This window comes from Procambarus clarkii, chromosome 24, assembly GCF_040958095.1.
Source record: "Procambarus clarkii isolate CNS0578487 chromosome 24, FALCON_Pclarkii_2.0, whole genome shotgun sequence".
Taxonomy (NCBI): domain Eukaryota; kingdom Metazoa; phylum Arthropoda; class Malacostraca; order Decapoda; family Cambaridae; genus Procambarus; species Procambarus clarkii.
In genome coordinates, this window is record NC_091173.1 from 45,446,151 (window position 1) to 45,468,327 (window position 22,177).

General features: G+C 40.0%; 1 protein-coding gene across 1 annotated transcript in view; it reads left to right on the forward strand.

The window, feature by feature from the left end:
* Positions 1-10,446: 10,446 nt before the first annotated feature.
* LOC123747625 (putative neural-cadherin 2) overlaps positions 10,447-22,177 on the forward strand; it is a 168,760-nt gene continuing 157,029 nt past the window's right edge. Inside the window, exons 1-2 of the mRNA XM_069330398.1 lie at positions 10,447-10,500; positions 11,886-12,050. Of these exons, the coding sequence (XP_069186499.1) occupies positions 10,447-10,500; positions 11,886-12,050 (219 nt within the window). The remainder of the gene's footprint in view (positions 10,501-11,885; positions 12,051-22,177) is intronic.

Genomic DNA, 22,177 nt, shown 5'->3' on the forward strand with positions numbered 1-22,177 from the left:
AAGTTCTGTTTTTATTGCATATATCGACGTTTCAGCCGGATTAGAGCGGGTTTACGTGTACATCTTTCCTCGGTAATATAAACAGAAAATCAGGAACATTTTAGTTAATTGTAATGAAAACACATTGATTTTTATCATTTGTATTGGAAACAACATTGTCATATGTCTTTTCTTGGATCTAAATAATACGAAACCTCGCTCTATGATTTGAAGTTAAAATTATCAAATATGGTTAAATGGTGACTTTTTTCACGTTTTTCATGTAGTTTGATACTACGTAAATATATTCATTTTTACCAATATTTCGATTCTATTTCATGTAGTATCACGATATGTGATTTGGCTTTCAAATCTCAGAATTTCGTATAATATTGCTTTTTAAGCAAGTTTTCTTGCATTTTGTTTCGTACGAAAAATCATCGAATTTAGCAATATTTTGACGTTTATCATCCCCTTTTCCTTTATTTGATTTAAACAAAATATCATCGAATTACGCAATATTTTGCCGTTTTTCCACGTTTTTGTGAATTTTCAGTCTATAGGTATTAATTCATTATATATACGATAAAAATGATGCAAACACATAATTGATTAGATAATAACCTTAAATACTTCATTTTCAATCAACTATTTGTTTCTCGTTAAAATACTGAGTAAGATATTGAAAAGGGGAGAAGTTCTGTTTTTATTGCATATATCGACGTTTCAGCCGGATTAGAGCGGTTTTACGTGTACATCTTCCCTCGGTAATATAAACAGAAAATCAGGAACATTTTAGTTAATTGTAATGAAAACACATTGATTTTTATCATTTGTATTGGAAACAACATTGTCATATGTCTTTTCTTGGATCTAAATAATACGAAACCTCGCTCTATGATTTGAAGTTAAAATCCTCAAATATGGTTATATATTGACTTTTTTCACGTTTTTCATGTAGTTTGATATTACGTAAATATATTCATTTTTACCAATATTTCGATACTATTTCATTTAGTATCACGATATGTGATTTGGCCTTCAAATCTCAGAATTTCGCATAATATTGCATTTTAAGCTAGTTTTCTTGCCTTTTGTTTCGTACGAAAAATCATCGAATTTAGCAATATTTTGACGTTTATCATCCCCTTTTCCTTTATGTGACTTTAACAAAATATCATCGAATTAGGCAATATTTTGCCGTTTTCCACGTTTTTGTGAATTTTCAGTATATGGGTATTAATTCATATATATACGATAAAAATTATGCAAACACATAATTGATTAGAGAATAACCTTAAATACTTCATTTTCAATCATCTATTTGTTTCTCAGTAAAATACTGAGTAAGATATTGAAAAGGGGAGAAGTTCGGTTTTTATTGCATATATCGACGTTTCAGCCGGATTAGAGCGGTTTTACGTGTACATATTCCCTCGGTAATATAAACGGAAAATCAGGAACATTTTAGTTAATTGTAATGAAAACACATTGATTTTTATCATTTGTATTGGAAACAACATTGTCATATGTCTTTTCTTGGATCTAAATAATACGAAACCTCGCTCTATGATTTGAAGTTAAAATCCTCAAATATGGTTAAATGGTGACTTTTTTCACGTTTTTCATGTAGTTTGATACTACGTAAATATATTCATTTTTACCAATATTTCGATTCTATTTCATGTAGTATCACGATATGTGATTTGGCCTTCAAATCTCAGAATTTCGCATAATATTGCATTTTAAGCTAGTTTTCTTGCATTTTATTTCGTACGAAAAATCATCGAATTTAGCAATATTTTGACGTTTATCATCCCCTTTTCCTTTATTTGATTTAAACAAAATATCATCGAATTACGCAATATTTTGCCGTTTTTCCACGTTTTTGTGAATTTTCAGTCTATAGGTATTAATTCATTATATATACGATAAAAATGATGCAAACACATAATTGATTAGATAATAACCTTAAATACTTCATTTTCAATCAACTATTTGTTTCTCGTTAAAATACTGAGTAAGATATTGAAAAGGGGAGAAGTTCTGTTTTTATTGCATATATCGACGTTTCAGCCGGATTAGAGCGGTTTTACGTGTACATCTTCCCTCGGTAATATAAACAGAAAATCAGGAACATTTTAGTTAATTGTAATGAAAACACATTGATTTTTATCATTTGTATTGGAAACAACATTGTCATATGTCTTTTCTTGGATCTAAATAATACGAAACCTCGCTCTATGATTTGAAGTTAAAATCCTCAAATATGGTTATATATTGACTTTTTTCACGTTTTTCATGTAGTTTGATATTACGTAAATATATTCATTTTTACCAATATTTCGATACTATTTCATGTAGTATCACGATATGTGATTTGGCCTTCAATTCTCAAAATTTCGCATAATATTGCATTTTAAGCAAGTTTTCTTGCATTTTGTTTCGTACGAAAAATCATCGAATTTAGCAATATTTTGACGTTTATCATCCCCTTTTCCTTAATGTGACTTAAACAAAATATCATCGAATTAGGCAATATTTTGCCGTTTTCCACGTTTTTGTGAATTTTCAGTATATGGGTATTAATTCATATATATACGATAAAAATTATGCAAACACATAATTGATTAGATAATAACCTTAAATACTTCATTTTCAATCATCTATTTGTTTCTCGTTAAAATACTGAGTAAGATATTGTAAAGGGGAGAAGTTCGGTTTTTATTGCATATATCGACGTTTCAGCCGGATTAGAGCGGTTTTACGTGTACATCTTCCCTTGGTAATATAAACAGAAAATCAGGAACATTTTAGTTAATTGTAATGAAAACACATTGATTTTTATCATTTGTATTGGAAACAACATTGTCATATGTCTTTTCTTGGATCTAAATAATACGAAACCTCGCTCTATGATTTGAAGTTAAAATCCTCAAATAAGGTTATATTTTGACTTTTTTCACGTTTTTCATGTAGTTTGATATTACGTAAATATATTAATTTTTACCAATATTTCGATACTATTTCATGTAGTATCACGATATGTGATTTGGCCTTCAAATCTCAGAATTTCGCATAATATTGCATTTTAAGCTAGTTTTCTTGCCTTTTGTTTCGTACGAAAAATCATCGAATTTAGCAATATTTTGACGTTTATCATCCCCTTTTCCTTTATGTGACTTAAAGAAAATATCATCGAATTAGGCAATATTTTGCCGTTTTCCACGTTTTTGTGAATTTTCAGTATATGGGTATTAATTCATATATATACGATAAAAATTATGCAAACACATAATTGATCAGATAATAACCTTAAATACTTCATTTTCAATCATCTATTTGTTTCTCGTTAAAATACTGAGTAAGATATTGTAAAGGGGAGAAGTTCGGTTTTTATTGCATATATCGACGTTTCAGCCCGATTAGAGCGGTTTTACGTGTACATCTTCCCTCGGTAATATAAACGGAAAATCAGGAACATTTTAGTTAATTGTAATGAAAACACATTGATTTTTATCATTTGAATTGGAAACAACATTGTCATATGTCTTTTCTTGGATCTAAATAATACGAAACCTCGCTCTATGATTTGAAGTTAAAATCTTCAAATATGGTTAAATGGTGACTTTTTTCACGTTTTTCATGTAGTTTGATACTACGTAAATATATTCATTTTTACCAATATTTCGATTCTATTTCATGTAGTATCACGATATGTGATTTGGCCTTCAAATCTCAGAATTTCGCATAATATTGCATTTTAAGCACGTTTTATTGCATTTTATTTCGTACGAAAAATCATCGAATTTAGCAATATTTTGACGTTTATCATCCCCTTTTCCTTTATTTGATTTAAACAAAATATCATCGAATTACGCAATATTTTGCCGTTTTTCCACGTTTTTGTGAATTTTCAGTCTATAGGTATTAATTCATTATATATACGATAAAAATGATGCAAACACATAATTGATTAGATAATAACCTTAAATACTTCATTTTCAATCAACTATTTGTTTCTCGTTAAAATACTGAGTAAGATATTGAAAAGGGGAGAAGTTCTGTTTTTATTGCATATATCGACGTTTCAGCCGGATTAGAGCGGTTTTACGTGTACATCTTCCCTCGGTAATATAAACAGAAAATCAGGAACATTTTAGTTAATTGTAATGAAAACACATTGATTTTTATCATTTGTATTGGAAACAACATTGTCATATGTCTTTTCTTGGATCTAAATAATACGAAACCTCGCTCTATGATTTGAAGTTAAAATCCTCAAATATGGTTATATATTGACTTTTTTCACGTTTTTCATGTAGTTTGATATTACGTAAATATATTCATTTTTACCAATATTTCGATACTATTTCATTTAGTATCACGATATGTGATTTGGCCTTCAAATCTCAGAATTTCGCATAATATTGCATTTTAAGCAAGTTTTCTTGCATTTTGTTTCGTACGAAAAATCATTGAATTTAGTAATATTTTGACGTTTATCATCCCCTTTTCCTTTATGTGACTTAAACAAAATATCATCGAATTAGGCAATATTTTGCCGTTTTCCACGTTTTTGTGAATTTTCAGTATATGGGTATTAATTCATATATATACGATAAAAATTATGCAAACACATAATTGATTAGATAATAACCTTAAATACTTCATTTTCAATCATCTATTTGTTTCTCGTTAAAATACTGAGTAAGATATTGTAAAGGGGAGAAGTTCGGTTTTTATTGCATATATCGACGTTTCAGCCCGATTAGAGCGGTTTTACGTGTACATCTTCCCTCGGTAATATAAACAGAAAATCAGGAACATTTTAGTTAATTGTAATGAAAACACATTGATTTTTATCATTTGTATTGGAAACAACATTGTCATATGTCTTTTCTTGGATCTAAATAATACGAAACCTCGCTCTATGATTTGAAGTTAAAATCCTCAAATATGGTTAAATGGTGACTTTTTTCACGTTTTTCATGTAGTTTGATACTACGTAAATATATTCATTTTTACCAATATTTCGATTCTATTTCATGTAGTATCACGATATGTGATTTGGCCTTCAAATCTCAGAATTTCGCATAATATTGCATTTTAAGCAAGTTTTCTTGCATTTTATTTCGTACGAAAAATCATCGAATTTAGCAATATTTTGACGTTTATCATCCCCTTTTCCTTTATTTGATTTAAACAAAATATCATCGAATTACGCAATATTTTGCCGTTTTTCCACGTTTTTGTGAATTTTCAGTCTATAGGTTTAATTCATTATATATACGATAAAAATGATGCAAACACATAATTGATTAGATAATAACCTTAAATACTTCATTTTCAATCAACTATTTGTTTCTCGTTAAAATACTGAGTAAGATATTGAAAAGGGGAGAAGTTCTGTTTTTATTGCATATATCGACGTTTCAGCCGGATTAGAGCGGGTTTACGTGTACATCTTTCCTCGGTAATATAAACAGAAAATCAGGAACATTTTAGTTAATTGTAATGAAAACACATTGATTTTTATCATTTGTATTGGAAACAACATTGTCATATGTCTTTTCTTGGATCTAAATAATACGAAACCTCGCTCTATGATTTGAAGTTAAAATTATCAAATATGGTTAAATGGTGACTTTTTTCACGTTTTTCATGTAGTTTGATACTACGTAAATATATTCATTTTTACCAATATTTCGATTCTATTTCATGTAGTATCACGATATGTGATTTGGCTTTCAAATCTCAGAATTTCGTATAATATTGCTTTTTAAGCAAGTTTTCTTGCATTTTGTTTCGTACGAAAAATCATCGAATTTAGCAATATTTTGACGTTTATCATCCCCTTTTCCTTTATTTGATTTAAACAAAATATCATCGAATTACGCAATATTTTGCCGTTTTTCCACGTTTTTGTGAATTTTCAGTCTATAGGTATTAATTCATTATATATACGATAAAAATGATGCAAACACATAATTGATTAGATAATAACCTTAAATACTTCATTTTCAATCAACTATTTGTTTCTCGTTAAAATACTGAGTAAGATATTGAAAAGGGGAGAAGTTCTGTTTTTATTGCATATATCGACGTTTCAGCCGGATTAGAGCGGTTTTACGTGTACATCTTCCCTCGGTAATATAAACAGAAAATCAGGAACATTTTAGTTAATTGTAATGAAAACACATTGATTTTTATCATTTGTATTGGAAACAACATTGTCATATGTCTTTTCTTGGATCTAAATAATACGAAACCTCGCTCTATGATTTGAAGTTAAAATCCTCAAATATGGTTATATATTGACTTTTTTCACGTTTTTCATGTAGTTTGATATTACGTAAATATATTCATTTTTACCAATATTTCGATACTATTTCATTTAGTATCACGATATGTGATTTGGCCTTCAAATCTCAGAATTTCGCATAATATTGCATTTTAAGCTAGTTTTCTTGCCTTTTGTTTCGTACGAAAAATCATCGAATTTAGCAATATTTTGACGTTTATCATCTCACGACCGGACATAATGAGGTGATAGCCGAGGCTATTTGAACCACCCCACCGCCGGCACTCGGATAGTTATCTTGGGCATAGCATTTTACCAAATCACCTCATTCTTAGGGGCACACGTGAGGAACACAAATGCGAACAAGCCAGAATGGTCCCCTGGACAATATGCAACTGAAAACTCACACCCCAGAAGTGACTCGAACCCATACTCCCAGAAGCAAGGAGTACAAGACGCCTTAATCCACTTGACCATCACGACCGGACATAATGAGGTGATAGCCGAGGCTATTTGAACCACCCCACCGCCGGCACTCGGATAGTTATCTTGGGCATAGCATTTTACCAAATCACCTCATTCTTAGGGGCACACGTGAGGAACACAAATGCGAACAAGCCAGAATGGTCCCCTGGACAATATGCAACTGAAAACTCACACCCCAGAAGTGACTCGAACCCATACTCCCAGAAGCAAGGAGTACAAGACGCCTTAATCCACTTGACCATCACGACCGGACATAATGAGGTGATAGCCGAGGCTATTTGAACCACCCCACCGCCGGCACTCGGATAGTTATCTTGGGCATAGCATTTTACCAAATCACCTCATTCTTAGGGGCACACGTGAGGAACACAAATGCGAACCAGCCAGAATGGTCCCCTGGACAATATGCAACTGAAAACTCACACCCCAGAAGTGACTCGAACCCATACTCCCAGAAGCAAGGAGTACAAGACGCCTTAATCCACTTGACCATCACGACCGGACATAATGAGGTGATAGCCGAGGCTATTTGAACCACCCCACCGCCGGCACTCGGATAGTTATCTTGGGCATAGCATTTTACCAAATCACCTCATTCTTAGGGGCACACGTGAGGAACACAAATGCGAACAAGCCAGAATGGTCCCCTGGACAATATGCAACTGAAAACTCACACCCCAGAAGTGACTCGAACCCATACTCCCAGAAGCAAGGAGTACAAGACGCCTTAATCCACTTGACCATCACGACCGGACATAATGAGGTGATAGCCGAGGCTATTTGAACCACCCCACCGCCGGCACTCGGATAGTTATCTTGGGCATAGCATTTTACCAAATCACCTCATTCTTAGGGGCACACGTGAGGAACACAAATGCGAACAAGCCAGAATGGTCCCCTGGACAATATGCAACTGAAAACTCACACCCCAGAAGTGACTCGAACCCATACTCCCAGAAGCAAGGAGTACAAGACGCCTTAATCCACTTGACCATCACGACCGGACATAATGAGGTGATAGCCGAGGCTATTTGAACCACCCCACCGCCGGCACTCGGATAGTTATCTTGGGCATAGCATTTTACCAAATCACCTCATTCTTAGGGGCACACGTGAGGAACACAAATGCGAACAAGCCAGAATGGTCCCCTGGACAATATGCAACTGAAAACTCACACCCCAGAAGTGACTCGAACCCATACTCCCAGAAGCAAGGAGTACAAGACGCCTTAATCCACTTGACCATCACGACCGGACATAATGAGGTGATAGCCGAGGCTATTTGAACCACCCCACCGCCGGCACTCGGATAGTTATCTTGGGCATAGCATTTTACCAAATCACCTCATTCTTAGGGGCACACGTGAGGAACACAAATGCGAACAAGCCAGAATGGTCCCCTGGACAATATGCAACTGAAAACTCACACCCCAGAAGTGACTCGAACCCATACTCCCAGAAGCAAGGAGTACAAGACGCCTTAATCCACTTGACCATCACGACCGGACATAATGAGGTGATAGCCGAGGCTATTTGAACCTCATTATGTCCGGTCGTGATGGTCAAGTGGATTAAGGCGTCTTGTACTCCTTGCTTCTGGGAGTATGGGTTCGAGTCACTTCTGGGGTGTGAGTTTTCAGTTGCATATTGTCCAGGGGACCATTCTGGCTTGTTCGCATTTGTGTTCCTCACGTGTGCCCCTAAGAATGAGGTGATTTGGTAAAATGCTATGCCCAAGATAACTATCCGAGTGCCGGCGGTGGGGTGGTTCAAATAGCCTCGGCTATCACCTCATTATGTCCGGTCGTGATGGTCAAGTGGATTAAGGCGTCTTGTACTCCTTGCTTCTGGGAGTATGGGTTCGAGTCACTTCTGGGGTGTGAGTTTTCAGTTGCATATTGTCCAGGGGACCATTCTGGCTTGTTCGCATTTGTGTTCCTCACGTGTGCCCCTAAGAATGAGGTGATTTGGTAAAATGCTATGCCCAAGATAACTATCCGAGTGCCGGCGGTGGGGTGGTTCAAATAGCCTCGGCTATCACCTCATTATGTCCGGTCGTGATGGTCAAGTGGATTAAGGCGTCTTGTACTCCTTGCTTCTGGGAGTATGGGTTCGAGTCACTTCTGGGGTGTGAGTTTTCAGTTGCATATTGTCCAGGGGACCATTCTGGCTTGTTCGCATTTGTGTTCCTCACGTGTGCCCCTAAGAATGAGGTGATTTGGTAAAATGCTATGCCCAAGATAACTATCCGAGTGCCGGCGGTGGGGTGGTTCAAATAGCCTCGGCTATCACCTCATTATGTCCGGTCGTGATGGTCAAGTGGATTAAGGCGTCTTGTACTCCTTGCTTCTGGGAGTATGGGTTCGAGTCACTTCTGGGGTGTGAGTTTTCAGTTGCATATTGTCCAGGGGACCATTCTGGCTTGTTCGCATTTGTGTTCCTCACGTGTGCCCCTAAGAATGAGGTGATTTGGTAAAATGCTATGCCCAAGATAACTATCCGAGTGCCGGCGGTGGGGTGGTTCAAATAGCCTCGGCTATCACCTCATTATGTCCGGTCGTGATGGTCAAGTGGATTAAGGCGTCTTGTACTCCTTGCTTCTGGGAGTATGGGTTCGAGTCACTTCTGGGGTGTGAGTTTTCAGTTGCATATTGTCCAGGGGACCATTCTGGCTTGTTCGCATTTGTGTTCCTCACGTGTGCCCCTAAGAATGAGGTGATTTGGTAAAATGCTATGCCCAAGATAACTATCCGAGTGCCGGCGGTGGGGTGGTTCAAATAGCCTCGGCTATCACCTCATTATGTCCGGTCGTGATGGTCAAGTGGATTAAGGCGTCTTGTACTCCTTGCTTCTGGGAGTATGGGTTCGAGTCACTTCTGGGGTGTGAGTTTTCAGTTGCATATTGTCCAGGGGACCATTCTGGCTTGTTCGCATTTGTGTTCCTCACGTGTGCCCCTAAGAATGAGGTGATTTGGTAAAATGCTATGCCCAAGATAACTATCCGAGTGCCGGCGGTGGGGTGGTTCAAATAGCCTCGGCTATCACCTCATTATGTCCGGTCGTGATGGTCAAGTGGATTAAGGCGTCTTGTACTCCTTGCTTCTGGGAGTATGGGTTCGAGTCACTTCTGGGGTGTGAGTTTTCAGTTGCATATTGTCCAGGGGACCATTCTGGCTTGTTCGCATTTGTGTTCCTCACGTGTGCCCCTAAGAATGAGGTGATTTGGTAAAATGCTATGCCCAAGATAACTATCCGAGTGCCGGCGGTGGGGTGGTTCAAATAGCCTCGGCTATCACCTCATTATGTCCTGTCGTGATGGTCAAGTGGATTAAGGCGTCTTGTACTCCTTGCTTCTGGGAGTATGGGTTCGAGTCACTTCTGGGGTGTGAGTTTTCAGTTATATATATATATATATATATATATATATATATATATATATATATATATATATATATATATATATATATATATATATATATATATATATATATATATATATATATATATATTAATTTTGGCTGTGTTTTCTGCTCATAATTACCTTATCTTACCCTCCAATACGAAGGATTGCAAGTACATTAATGAAGACCACCTCGTTTGCTTCATCTCCGGGCCAAACAATATAACGTATTAGTCAGTAAAGGCTTCAGTGTGCTTGGGTCTGACACAAGTGGCCTATGGCGGAGCTGCGCGGGAACAATCATCCATTCAAATATTGGTTTAGTCCAATGGTACATGACTGGCGTGATCGTACGAGGTTTCAATAACACAATATGAACGCTTCATTAGGAGATATCGGATCTAGGAGGTTAATTGTCATTTTCAAGGGGAACTTCCTAATTCAAAGAGAATGGACCTCATTGTGAGGCGCTATTGTTTCAAGTTTCGCTCTTGCGTAATTGTTATGGACTTGGTTGTTGCATAACCTGTTGTGGACTTGGCTGTTGCGTAACATGTTGGGGATTTGGCTCTAGGGAACTGTTCTGGAATTGGATCTTACGCAATGGTTTTTTATTGTTTCAATAGAAAACAATTTATTTTCTAATGAGATATTTATAGATGCTTATTTTCATAATATATGCATAGTGAAGTAATTACAAAAATATCAATTGCTTATGATTATATTTTTTTTTCTAATAGTTGTGCTATTTGTAAAATATACTGCTAGTGTTAGATTGATTTGTGCGTTCCCTTTTTTTCACTTATTTTTCCCAGGATTTTTGTTATAAATCTTAACAATTTTCTTATTTTTTCCTGAACATTTTACCCCCAGTTAATCTCCTCTGTGAAGCTTCCTTTCCTCTTACAAATTACGTGTTTCTTCCGTCTGCCTCTCCACACACACCCCGCCCACCTCCTTCTCCCCACACCTCCATCATTTTCCCTATCCCTATACTTCCTCAACTATCTCTTCACTCCACTCCCACCTTCCTCTCATCACTCCACTCCCACCTTCCTCTCTTCCCCATCACACCAACGCCATCTCCCTGTCTCCGCACATCACTAATCATTTCCCTAAACATTGTCTGCATCACTGTAACCAAATGAACGCCCCTAGAACACAAATATTTTATAAATTTTTCAAATGCCATAAGGACATGTATTTAATTAAATGCCTATGGACTCAGGACAGAACATTTCACATTAACAGACTTCGTGCACGTGGGTGGGGACGATAGGGGTTGAAGCCTGGGACCTAAATTTATTGTTGCTCAGTTTCAAGATCAGAATCTTCTGCCGTTCTGTCCTGACCTCATCTGTCAAGAAAGGCAGTGTAGTAGTGTCATTGATAGCAGTTAGCGTCCCAAGCAACTAGTTCCGACATTTTTCATAAATTCGTCTTGTACAAGTGTTTTCCCTGGTACGCAAAGATGATTACTCCTCATCTCCTGTTCCACCTATTATGTCTCACTACCAATACATCACCTAATATCTAAACGATTGTGCCAGCTCTTAACTTACATCCTTTTCGTAGCAAGGGGTTATAGGTGGAGGAGCGGACAGCCAAGGCACGAGGTAGACGAGAGAGGTGGTGGACCACAACGACAACACCCCAGTTTGCCTCGCGGTTTTCGGCGAGATAAAAATCACCAGCTCTTCTCTCTCCTTCCTGCAGCACGAGCTTGTGGTGGAGGCGCGGGCTGGGGAGGCCAGGAGCCAGGCGCGGGTGGTAGTGCGTGTGGTCGACCAGAACGACCACGCCCCCGTCTTCCCCAGGGCGCTCCATGAGACGCAGATCACCGAGGAGGACGACAGACATCTACCTAAGACCATCCTTACGGTGAGAAGCTCCCACGGTCATTTCTCTTTCCCCGTCTTTTCGTCAGTCTCAAAGATGGGGAGACAGATGTGGACGTTAGAATATTAATATCTCCTTATCTTCCTATCAAAGGAAATAACGTTGTAATTTGTCCTTTTTCCTGTTGGTCTGTTCGCATATGCTGTTTTGACTTTTTCTCTTACATACAAACTTTTATTGCATATTCAAGGCTATGACAAAGGCATAGCCTCCACTTGGTTATGACAGATTCTAAGCTGAGCATTCAATAATTTTAAAACTTTTGAGATTGAAAGATATAGCACCTCGATTGGAGATCAAAGAAGTCCGGGAAGATATAGGGTGAATGATGACCTTAAGAGAGGTGATGAACAAGTGGGATAGCATAGCGTTCTAGTTCATAAACTAGAAATGTCTACCGGAATTAAGAGGACCTACCGCAGTGGACGTATCTCCGGCCTAAACATAAAGTGTCCGAGATCAAGTGTCGTGGAACTTGTGGCAAAAGACAGCTAGAGGAAATATTTGCAGCATCAGATCAATTATGCCATCTTGGATGTGAGGTCTGACATGTGCCCTAAACAACAGTTCTCTGAGCTACTTCAACAATTTGGAGAGAAGTGGAAATGCCTCATTATTGAGAGCACTACTTTAGATAAGGCTAATTGAAGGTCATGCCAATACGTGAAGTACATATTAAGTGGAATGAGAAATAACAATATTTTGAGAAGTAATGTTAGCAATTGATAAAAATGTGATGGTATCATAATTAAATCAAAATTTACTGTGATATTTAGGATTCGAATAATGAGGGATAATGTTAGGTTTTTCGATACATTTGTTAAATTAGTGACTTTTGCTTTAATGTAATTTTAAATATATATATATATATATATATATATATATATATATATATATATATATATATATATATATATATATATATATATATATATATATATATATATATATATATATATATAGGGAAGGGAGTACCACCTCTGGCTGGAAGAAGGGGGACCCATAGCCTCGGATAAAACCACACATAACGCATTGGAAGGAATGTAGGTCCCCTCCAATACAGTTTCTGAACGAACTCCACCTCCAAAGATTATTTGGGATTACAAACCTGGATACTCGTATGGAAATGTCAAGACACACAAGCCAGGAAACCCACTTCGGCTAATCATCAGCCAGATACCCACACCCACATACAGACTGGCGAAGCGACTCAATGGCTTGCTGACTCCTTATGTCCCTTGCGCCTTCAGCCTGAAGTCTCCAAAGGAATTTGTTGACTTACTGCTGGGAACACGGGCCACAGGGATATGAGCTTCGTTGGATGTAGAATCAAAGTTTACCAATGTACCTGTGGATGAAACAATCGGGATGATAGCGGACAGAGTGTATCGTGATCCGGCCTGTACTCCTCTTGACATACCAGAAAATATTCTAAGGAAACTACTCCAAGCTTGAACTAAAAAGGCACCCTTCTTGAGCCCAGATGGGCACATGTATAAGCAAGTAGATGAGGTCGCCATGGGTTCTCCCCTAGGTGTCCTGTTTGTGAACTTCTACATGGGTATCATCGAACAAAAGGTCTAACTCGACATGAACTTGAAACCGGCCATATACTGCAGGTATGTTGACGAGATTTTTACACAGGTTCCTGATGTTAGACATCTGCAGGAGCTGAAGGAGGCATTTGAGCGGAATTCTGTGTTGCGTTTCACTTACGAGATGGAGAAGGATGGGAAGCTGCCCTTTCTAGATGCAACAGTCATGGAAAGGAGCGGAGGTTTCCACACTGCAGTCTACACTAAGGAAAAAAACATAGGAATGTGCCTCAATACCAACAGTGACTGCCCAGACAGGTACAAGAGGAGTGTTGTTAACGCTTATGTCGACCGTGCTCTCAGCCACAGCTCAGAATAGAAGCAAGACGATGAAGAACTCTGTAGGGTGAGGCAGGGCCTATTCAACAACGGCTTCTATAATGGGGTCTTTGAAGACATCATAAGAAGGAAGGTGAAACGCCATGCAACCTCTGAAGAGACAACTAACACAATACCTGTACCCCCTATTAGACTATTTTACAGGAACTTCTTTTCCACAGCTCATAAAACGGAGGAAAGGGTCCTGAAAGATATTGTTAATAGAAACGTTATCCCTACAGACAAAAATCAGAGACATCAACATCTCTTTCCAGGCGATTAACGATGCATATGCATTAGGACTCCATTAAGGAACATATAATCTCTTCCCACAACCAGACCATCACCAGAGAAGTCCTAACAAAAAACACAGAAATCATCGATAGATACAGCGATAGCAGGAGGCTTGATATCTGCGAGGCACTACACATCAAGAAGTCAACACCAGCAATCAACAGCCAATTAATGCACAACTATATTCCGACAACTGCACATGTAGAACATTCACCAGGGCAACACCAACCAACAAATGGTCCAACTGGCACCGTAAAAGCCAGACCAGCCGACGAGGTCCTCTTCAATGGAGGCCGGTAAGTCCCCATGTCTCCTCAACAGGCGCACCACGTCCACACGGGGGACAACACCCCCACAGCCGTCATGGACACCCTCCTCATACAGCCACTAGGGTGGAACTGGCGAGCGCTACGAACAACACGTCTGCACCCAACAGCCGCCAACGAGCCCCGGTAACACACTACAACGTTAACACACGGTAAAACCTTACAACGGTAACACACTACAACGGTAACACACTACAACGGTAACACACTACAACGTTAACACACGGTAAAACCTTACAACGGTAACACACTACAACGGTAACACACGGTAAAACCTTACAACGGTAACACACTACAACGGTAACACACGGTAAAACCTTACAACGGTAACACACTACAACGGTAACACACGGTAAAACCTTACAACGGTAACACACTACAACGGTAACACACGGTAAAACCTTACAACGGTAACACACTACAACGGTAACACACGGTAAAACCTTACAACGGTAACACACTACAACGGTAACACACGGTAAAACCTTACAACGGTAACACACTACAACGGTAACACACGGTAAAACCTTACAACGGTAACACACTACAACGGTAACACACGGTAAAACCTTACAACGGTAAAACCTTACAACGGTAACACACTACAACGGTAACACACGGTAAAACCTTACAACGGTAACACACTACAACGGTAACACACGGTAAAACCTTACAACGGTAACACACTACAACGGTAACACACGGTAAAACCTTACAACGGTAACACACTACAACGGTAACACACGGTAAAACCTACCAACGGTAACACACTACAACGGTAACACACGGTAAAACCTTACAACGTTAACACACGGTAAAACCTTACAACGGTAACACACTACAACGGTAACACACGGTAAAACCTTACAACGGTAACACACTACAACGGTAACACACTACAACGTTAACACACTACAACGGTAACACACTGCAACGGTAACACACTACAACGGTAACACACTACAACGGTAACACACTACAACGGTAACACACTGCAACGGTAACACACTACAACGGTAACACACTACAACGGTAACACACTGCAACGGTAACACACTGCAACGGTAACACACTACAACGGTAACACACTACAACGTTAACACACGGTAAAACCTTACAACGGTAACACACTACAACGGTAACACACGGTAAAACCTTACAACGGTAACACACTACAACGGTAACACACGGTAAAACCTTACAACGGTAACACACTACAACGGTAACACACTACAACGTTAACACACGGTAAAACCTTACAACGGTAACACACTACAACGGTAACACACTACAACGGTAACACACTACAACGTTAACACACTACAACGGTAACACACTACAACGGTAACACACTACAACGTTAACACACGGTAAAACCTTACAACGGTAACACACTACAACGGTAACACACGGTAAAACCTTTCAACGGTAACACACTACAACGGTAACACACTACAACGGTAACACACGGTAAAACCTTACAACGGTAACACACTACAACGGTAACACACGGTAAAACCTTTCAACGGTAACACACTACAACGGTAACACACGGTAAAACCTTACAACGGTAACACACTACAACGGTAACACACGGTAAAACCTTACAACGGTAACACACTACAACGGTAACACACGGTAAAACCTTACAACGGTAACACACTACAACGGTAACACACGGTAAAACCTTACAACGGTAACACACTACAACGGTAACACACGGTAAAACCTTACAACGGTAACACACTACAACGGTAACACACGGTAAAACCTTACAACGGTAACACACTACAACGGTAACACACGGTAAAACCTTACAACGGTAACACACTACAACGGTAACACACGGTAAAACCTTACAACGGTAACACACGGTAAAACCTTACAACGGTAACACACTACAACGGTAACACACGGTAAAACCTTACAACGGTAACACACTACAACGGTAACACACTACAACGTTAACACACGGTAAAACCTTACAACGGTAACACACTACAACGGTAACACACTACAACGTTAACACACGGTAAAACCTTACAACGGTAACACACTACAACGGTAACACACGGTAAAACCTTACAACGGTAACACACGGTAAAACCTTACAACGGTAACACACGGTAAAACCTTACAACGGTAACACACTACAACGGTAACACACTACAACGGTAACACACGGTAAAACCTTACAACGGTAACACACTACAACGGTAACACACGGTAAAACCTTACAACGGTAACACACTACAACGGTAACACACGGTAAAACCTTACAACGGTAACACACTACAACGGTAACACACGGTAAAACCTTACAACGGTAACACACTACAACGGTAACACACGGTAAAACCTTACAACGGTAACACACGGTAAAACCTTACAACGGTAACACACTACAACGGTAACACACGGTAAAACCTTACAACGGTAACACACTACAACGGTAACACACTACAACGTTAACACACGGTAAAACCTTACAACGGTAACACACTACAACGGTAACACACTACAACGTTAACACACGGTAAAACCTTACAACGGTAACACACTACAACGGTAACACACGGTAAAACCTTACAACGGTAACACACTACAACGGTAACACACGGTAAAACCTTACAACGGTAACACACTACAACGGTAACACACGGTAAAACCTTACAACGGTAACACACGGTAAAACCTTACAACGGTAACACACTACAACGGTAACACACGGTAAAACCTTACAACGGTAACACACGGTTAAACCTTACAACGGTAACACACTACAACGGTAACACGCTACAACGGTAACACACGGTAAAACCTTACAACGGTAACACACTACAACGGTAACACACGGTAAAACCTTACAACGGTAACACACTACAACGTTAACACACTACAACGTTAACACACTACAACGGTAACACACTACAACGGTAACACACGGTAAAACCTTACAACGGTAACACACTACAACGTTAACACACTACAACGTTAACACACTACAACGGTAACACACTACAACGTTAACACACGGTAAAACCTTACAACGGTAACACACTACAACGGTAACACATTGGAACGGTAACACACGGTAAAACCTTACAACGGTAACACACTACAACGGTAACACACTACAACGGTGACACACGGTAACACACTACATCGGTAACACACAGCAACGGTAACACACTACAACGGTAACACACTACAACGGTAACACACTACATCGGTAACACACTGCAACGGTAACACACTACAACGGTAACACACTGCAACGGTAACACACTGCAACGGTAACACACTGCAACGGTAACACACTACAACGGTAACACACTACAACGGTAACCCACTACAACGGTAACACACGGTAAAACCTTACAACGGTAACACACTACAACGGTAACACACTGCAACGGTGACACACGGTAAAACCTTACAACGGTAACACACTACAACGGTAACACACTACATCGGTAACACACTGCAACGGTAACACACTACATCGGTAACACACTACAACGGTAACACACTACAACGGTAACACACTACAACGGTAACACACTACATCGGTAACACACTGCAACGGTAACACACTACAACGGTAACACACTGCAACGGTAACACACTGCAACGGTAACACACTACAACGGTAACACACTGCAACGGTAACACACTACAACGGTAACACACTGCAACGGTAACACACTACAACTGTAACACACTACAACGGTAACACACGGTAAAACCTTACAACGGTAACACACTACAACGGTAACACACTACAACGGTAACACACTACAACGGTAACACACTACAACGGTAACACACTACATCGGCAACACACTGCAACGGTAACACACTACAACGGTAACACACTGCAACGGTAACACACTGCAACGGTAACACACTACAACGGTAACACACTGCAACGGTAACACACTACAACGGTAACACACTGCAACGGTAACACACTACAACTGTAACACACTACAACGGTAACACACGGTAAAACCTTACAACGGTAACACACGGTAAAACCTTACAACGGTAACACACTACAACGGTAACACACTACAACGGTAACACACTACAACGGTAACACACTACAACTGTAACACACTACATCGGTAACACACTACAACGGTAACACACTACAACGGTAACACACTACAACGGTAACACACTACATCGGTAACACACTGTAACTCACGGCAAAGGTAACACACGGTAACACACTGTAACGGTAACACACGGCAACGGTAACACACAATAACACACTGCAACGGTATCACACTGCAACGGTAACACACTACAACGGTAACACACTGTAACTCACGGCAAAGGTAACACACGGTAACACACTGCAACGGTAACACACTGCAACGGTAACACACGGTAACACACTGCAACGGTAACACACGGTAACACACTGCAACGGTAACACACTGCAACGGTAACACACTGCAACGGTAACACACTGCAACGGTAACACACTGCAACGGTAACACACTGCAACGGTAACACACGGTAACACACTGCAACGGTAACACACGGTAACACACTGCAACGGTAACACACGGTAACACACTGCAACGGTAACACACTGTAACGGTAACACACTGCAACGGTAACACACGGTAACACACTGCAACGGTATCACACTGCAACGGTAACACACTGCAACGGTATCACACTGCAACGGTAACACACGGTAACACACTGCAACGGTAACACACTGTAACTCACGGCAAAGGTAACACACAGTAACACACTGCAACGGTAACACACTGCAACGGTAACACACTGTAACGGTAACACACTGCAACGGTAACACACTGCAACGGTATCACACTGCAACGGTAACACACGGTAACACACTGCAACGGTAACACACGGTAACACACTGCAACGGTAACACACGGTAACACACTGCAACGGTAACACACTGTAACGGTAACACACTGCAATGGTAACACACGGTAACACACTGCAACGGTATCACACTGCAACGGTAACACACAGTAACACACTGCAACGGTAACACACTGCAACGGTATCACACTGCAACGGTAACACACAGTAACACACTGCAACGGTATCACACTGCAACGGTAACACACAGTAACACACTGCAACGGTAACACACTGCAACGGTATCACACTGCAACGGTAACACACGGTAACACACTGCAACGGTAACACACGGTAACACACTGCAACGGTAACACACTGTAACGGTAACACACTGCAACGGTAACACACGGTAACACACTGCAACGGTATCACACTGCAACGGTAACACACGGTAACACACTGCAACGGTAACACACTGTAACGGTAACACACTGCAATGGTAACACACGGTAACACACTGCAACGGTATCACACTGCAACGGTAACACACAGTAACACACTGCAACGGTAACACACTGCAACGGTAAAAAACTGCAACGGTAACACATCGTAGTGGGTTACAACAACAAGGCTTGTACAGATGTTCTGCAGAAGGCAGCAACATTAGCTCACAGATTGAGAGCGAAGCTGCTGATCATGGGAGACCAAAATCATGGAGAGGTAAATTGGAAATCAAGGAATCCCCATGGCAGGGAAGAAACGTGGGGAGCAAAGATAGCAGATGTTATAGACAGGAATTTCCTAACACAATGTGAAGGAAGACACAATAGAAAGAGGAATGAATACACCGTGCCTATTAGATCTGATTTTCACCCACAACGTAGAAGACATCGAGAATTTGGGGCTTGAAGTACCTCTAGGGGCCAGTGACCATTGTGTCCTAGTCTTTGACTACATGATTGAACTCAAACTTGTGACCATGGGACAAGAGTTCTTGGAAAGGAGAGTTGACTACAGGAAAGGGGACTACAGGTGGATAAGGGACTATCGGGGAGAAGTGCAGTGGGAGGAAGAAATTAGAGGAAAAACAGTCCAAGATATGAAGTACCTAGTTACACGGAAATGCCAGGAGGACGAAAAGAGATTTATACCAACAGTAAAGGTAAAAAGTAAGAGGGAATATAATAACCCATGGTCTAATAGACAGTGTCAGGAAGCAAAAATGAGAAGCAGGCGGGAGTGGAGGAAGTACAGAAGACAAAGGACAGAGGACAACAGGATCAGATGCAACCAAGCTCGGAACTGTTACATTAACATAAGGAGAACATCGGAAAGGAATTATGAGAAAGATATTGCGATTAAAGCGAAAAAATGCAACCTAAATTACTACACAGCCATATAAGAAGCAAAATGTCGGTGAACGACTAAGTGACATGACTAAGAAAAACAGAGGGGACATACAGAAAGTGAGAAGGAAATCAACGAAGTTTTGAATGCCAGTTTCCATGGAGTGTTCACAACCGAGCCTGAGCGGCTTCCATTGTTAGAAGAGATTTCCTTAGATGAAAGACTATCAGATATAGAGATGACAGCAGAGGAGGTAATGAAACAGTTGTCAACACTGGACGCAACTAAAGGTGTTGGACCAGACAAAGTATCACCGTGGATTCTAAAAGAGGCATCGCAGGCTCTCAGCGTGCCTCTGGCAAGGATCTTTAATGAATCACTTATGTTGGAATAATTGCTCAATTGCTGGAAGAGGGCAAATGTTGAACCAATTTTAAAGAAAGGCGATAGGGATGAGGCACTTAACCATAGACCTGTATCACTGACAAGCATCCCCTGTAAAATACTTGAAAGAATAATTAGGCTACGACTGGTTGCACACCTAGAGAACATTAGGTTTGTGAACAAACATCAACATGGGTTCTAGAAAGGGAAATCTTGCCTAACAAACCTTTTGGAATTCTAAGATAAAATAACGAGGATAGCGCAGGACAGAGCAGGTTGTGCAGACTGCGTATTTCTGGACTGCCAAAAAGAGTTTGATACAGTACCACACATGAGACAGCTATTCAAACTTGAGAGGCAGGCAGGAGTAAGCGGAAAGGCCCTAGCATGGTAAGGAACTTCCTAACAGGAAGGAGCCAGAGGGTTACGGTAAGGTGCGAGAAGTCGGACTGGCGAACAGTGACAAGTAAAGTACCTCAGGGATCGGTGCTAGGACCAATATTTTTTCTAATATACGTTAACGACATATTTACAGGAGTAGATTCCTAAATGTCGATGATCGCAGATGACGCAAAGTTGATGAGTAGAGTTGTGACAGATAAGGATTGTAGGATACTCCAAGAAGACGTAAACAGGTGGCAGGGATGGTCAGAGAAATGGCTACTGGGGCTCATCACGAGCAAATGTATAGTTATGGAAATGGGACTAGGTGATAGGAGACCAAAGGAACAGTACACAATGAAGGGGAACTTCATTCAGAAACCTAAGTGAGAAGGCTTTTAGGGCGCTTTACACTGCCTACGTGAGACCAGTCTTAGAGTATGCCGCCCCATCATGGAGTCCCCCCACCTGAAGAAACATAAGAAAACTGGAAAAGGTTCAGAAGTTTGCAACGAGACTCGTTCCAGCGTTATGAGGGATGGAGTATGAAGAGCGCCTGGAGGAACTAAGTCTTACGACACTAGAAAAAAGAAGGGGGAGGGGGATA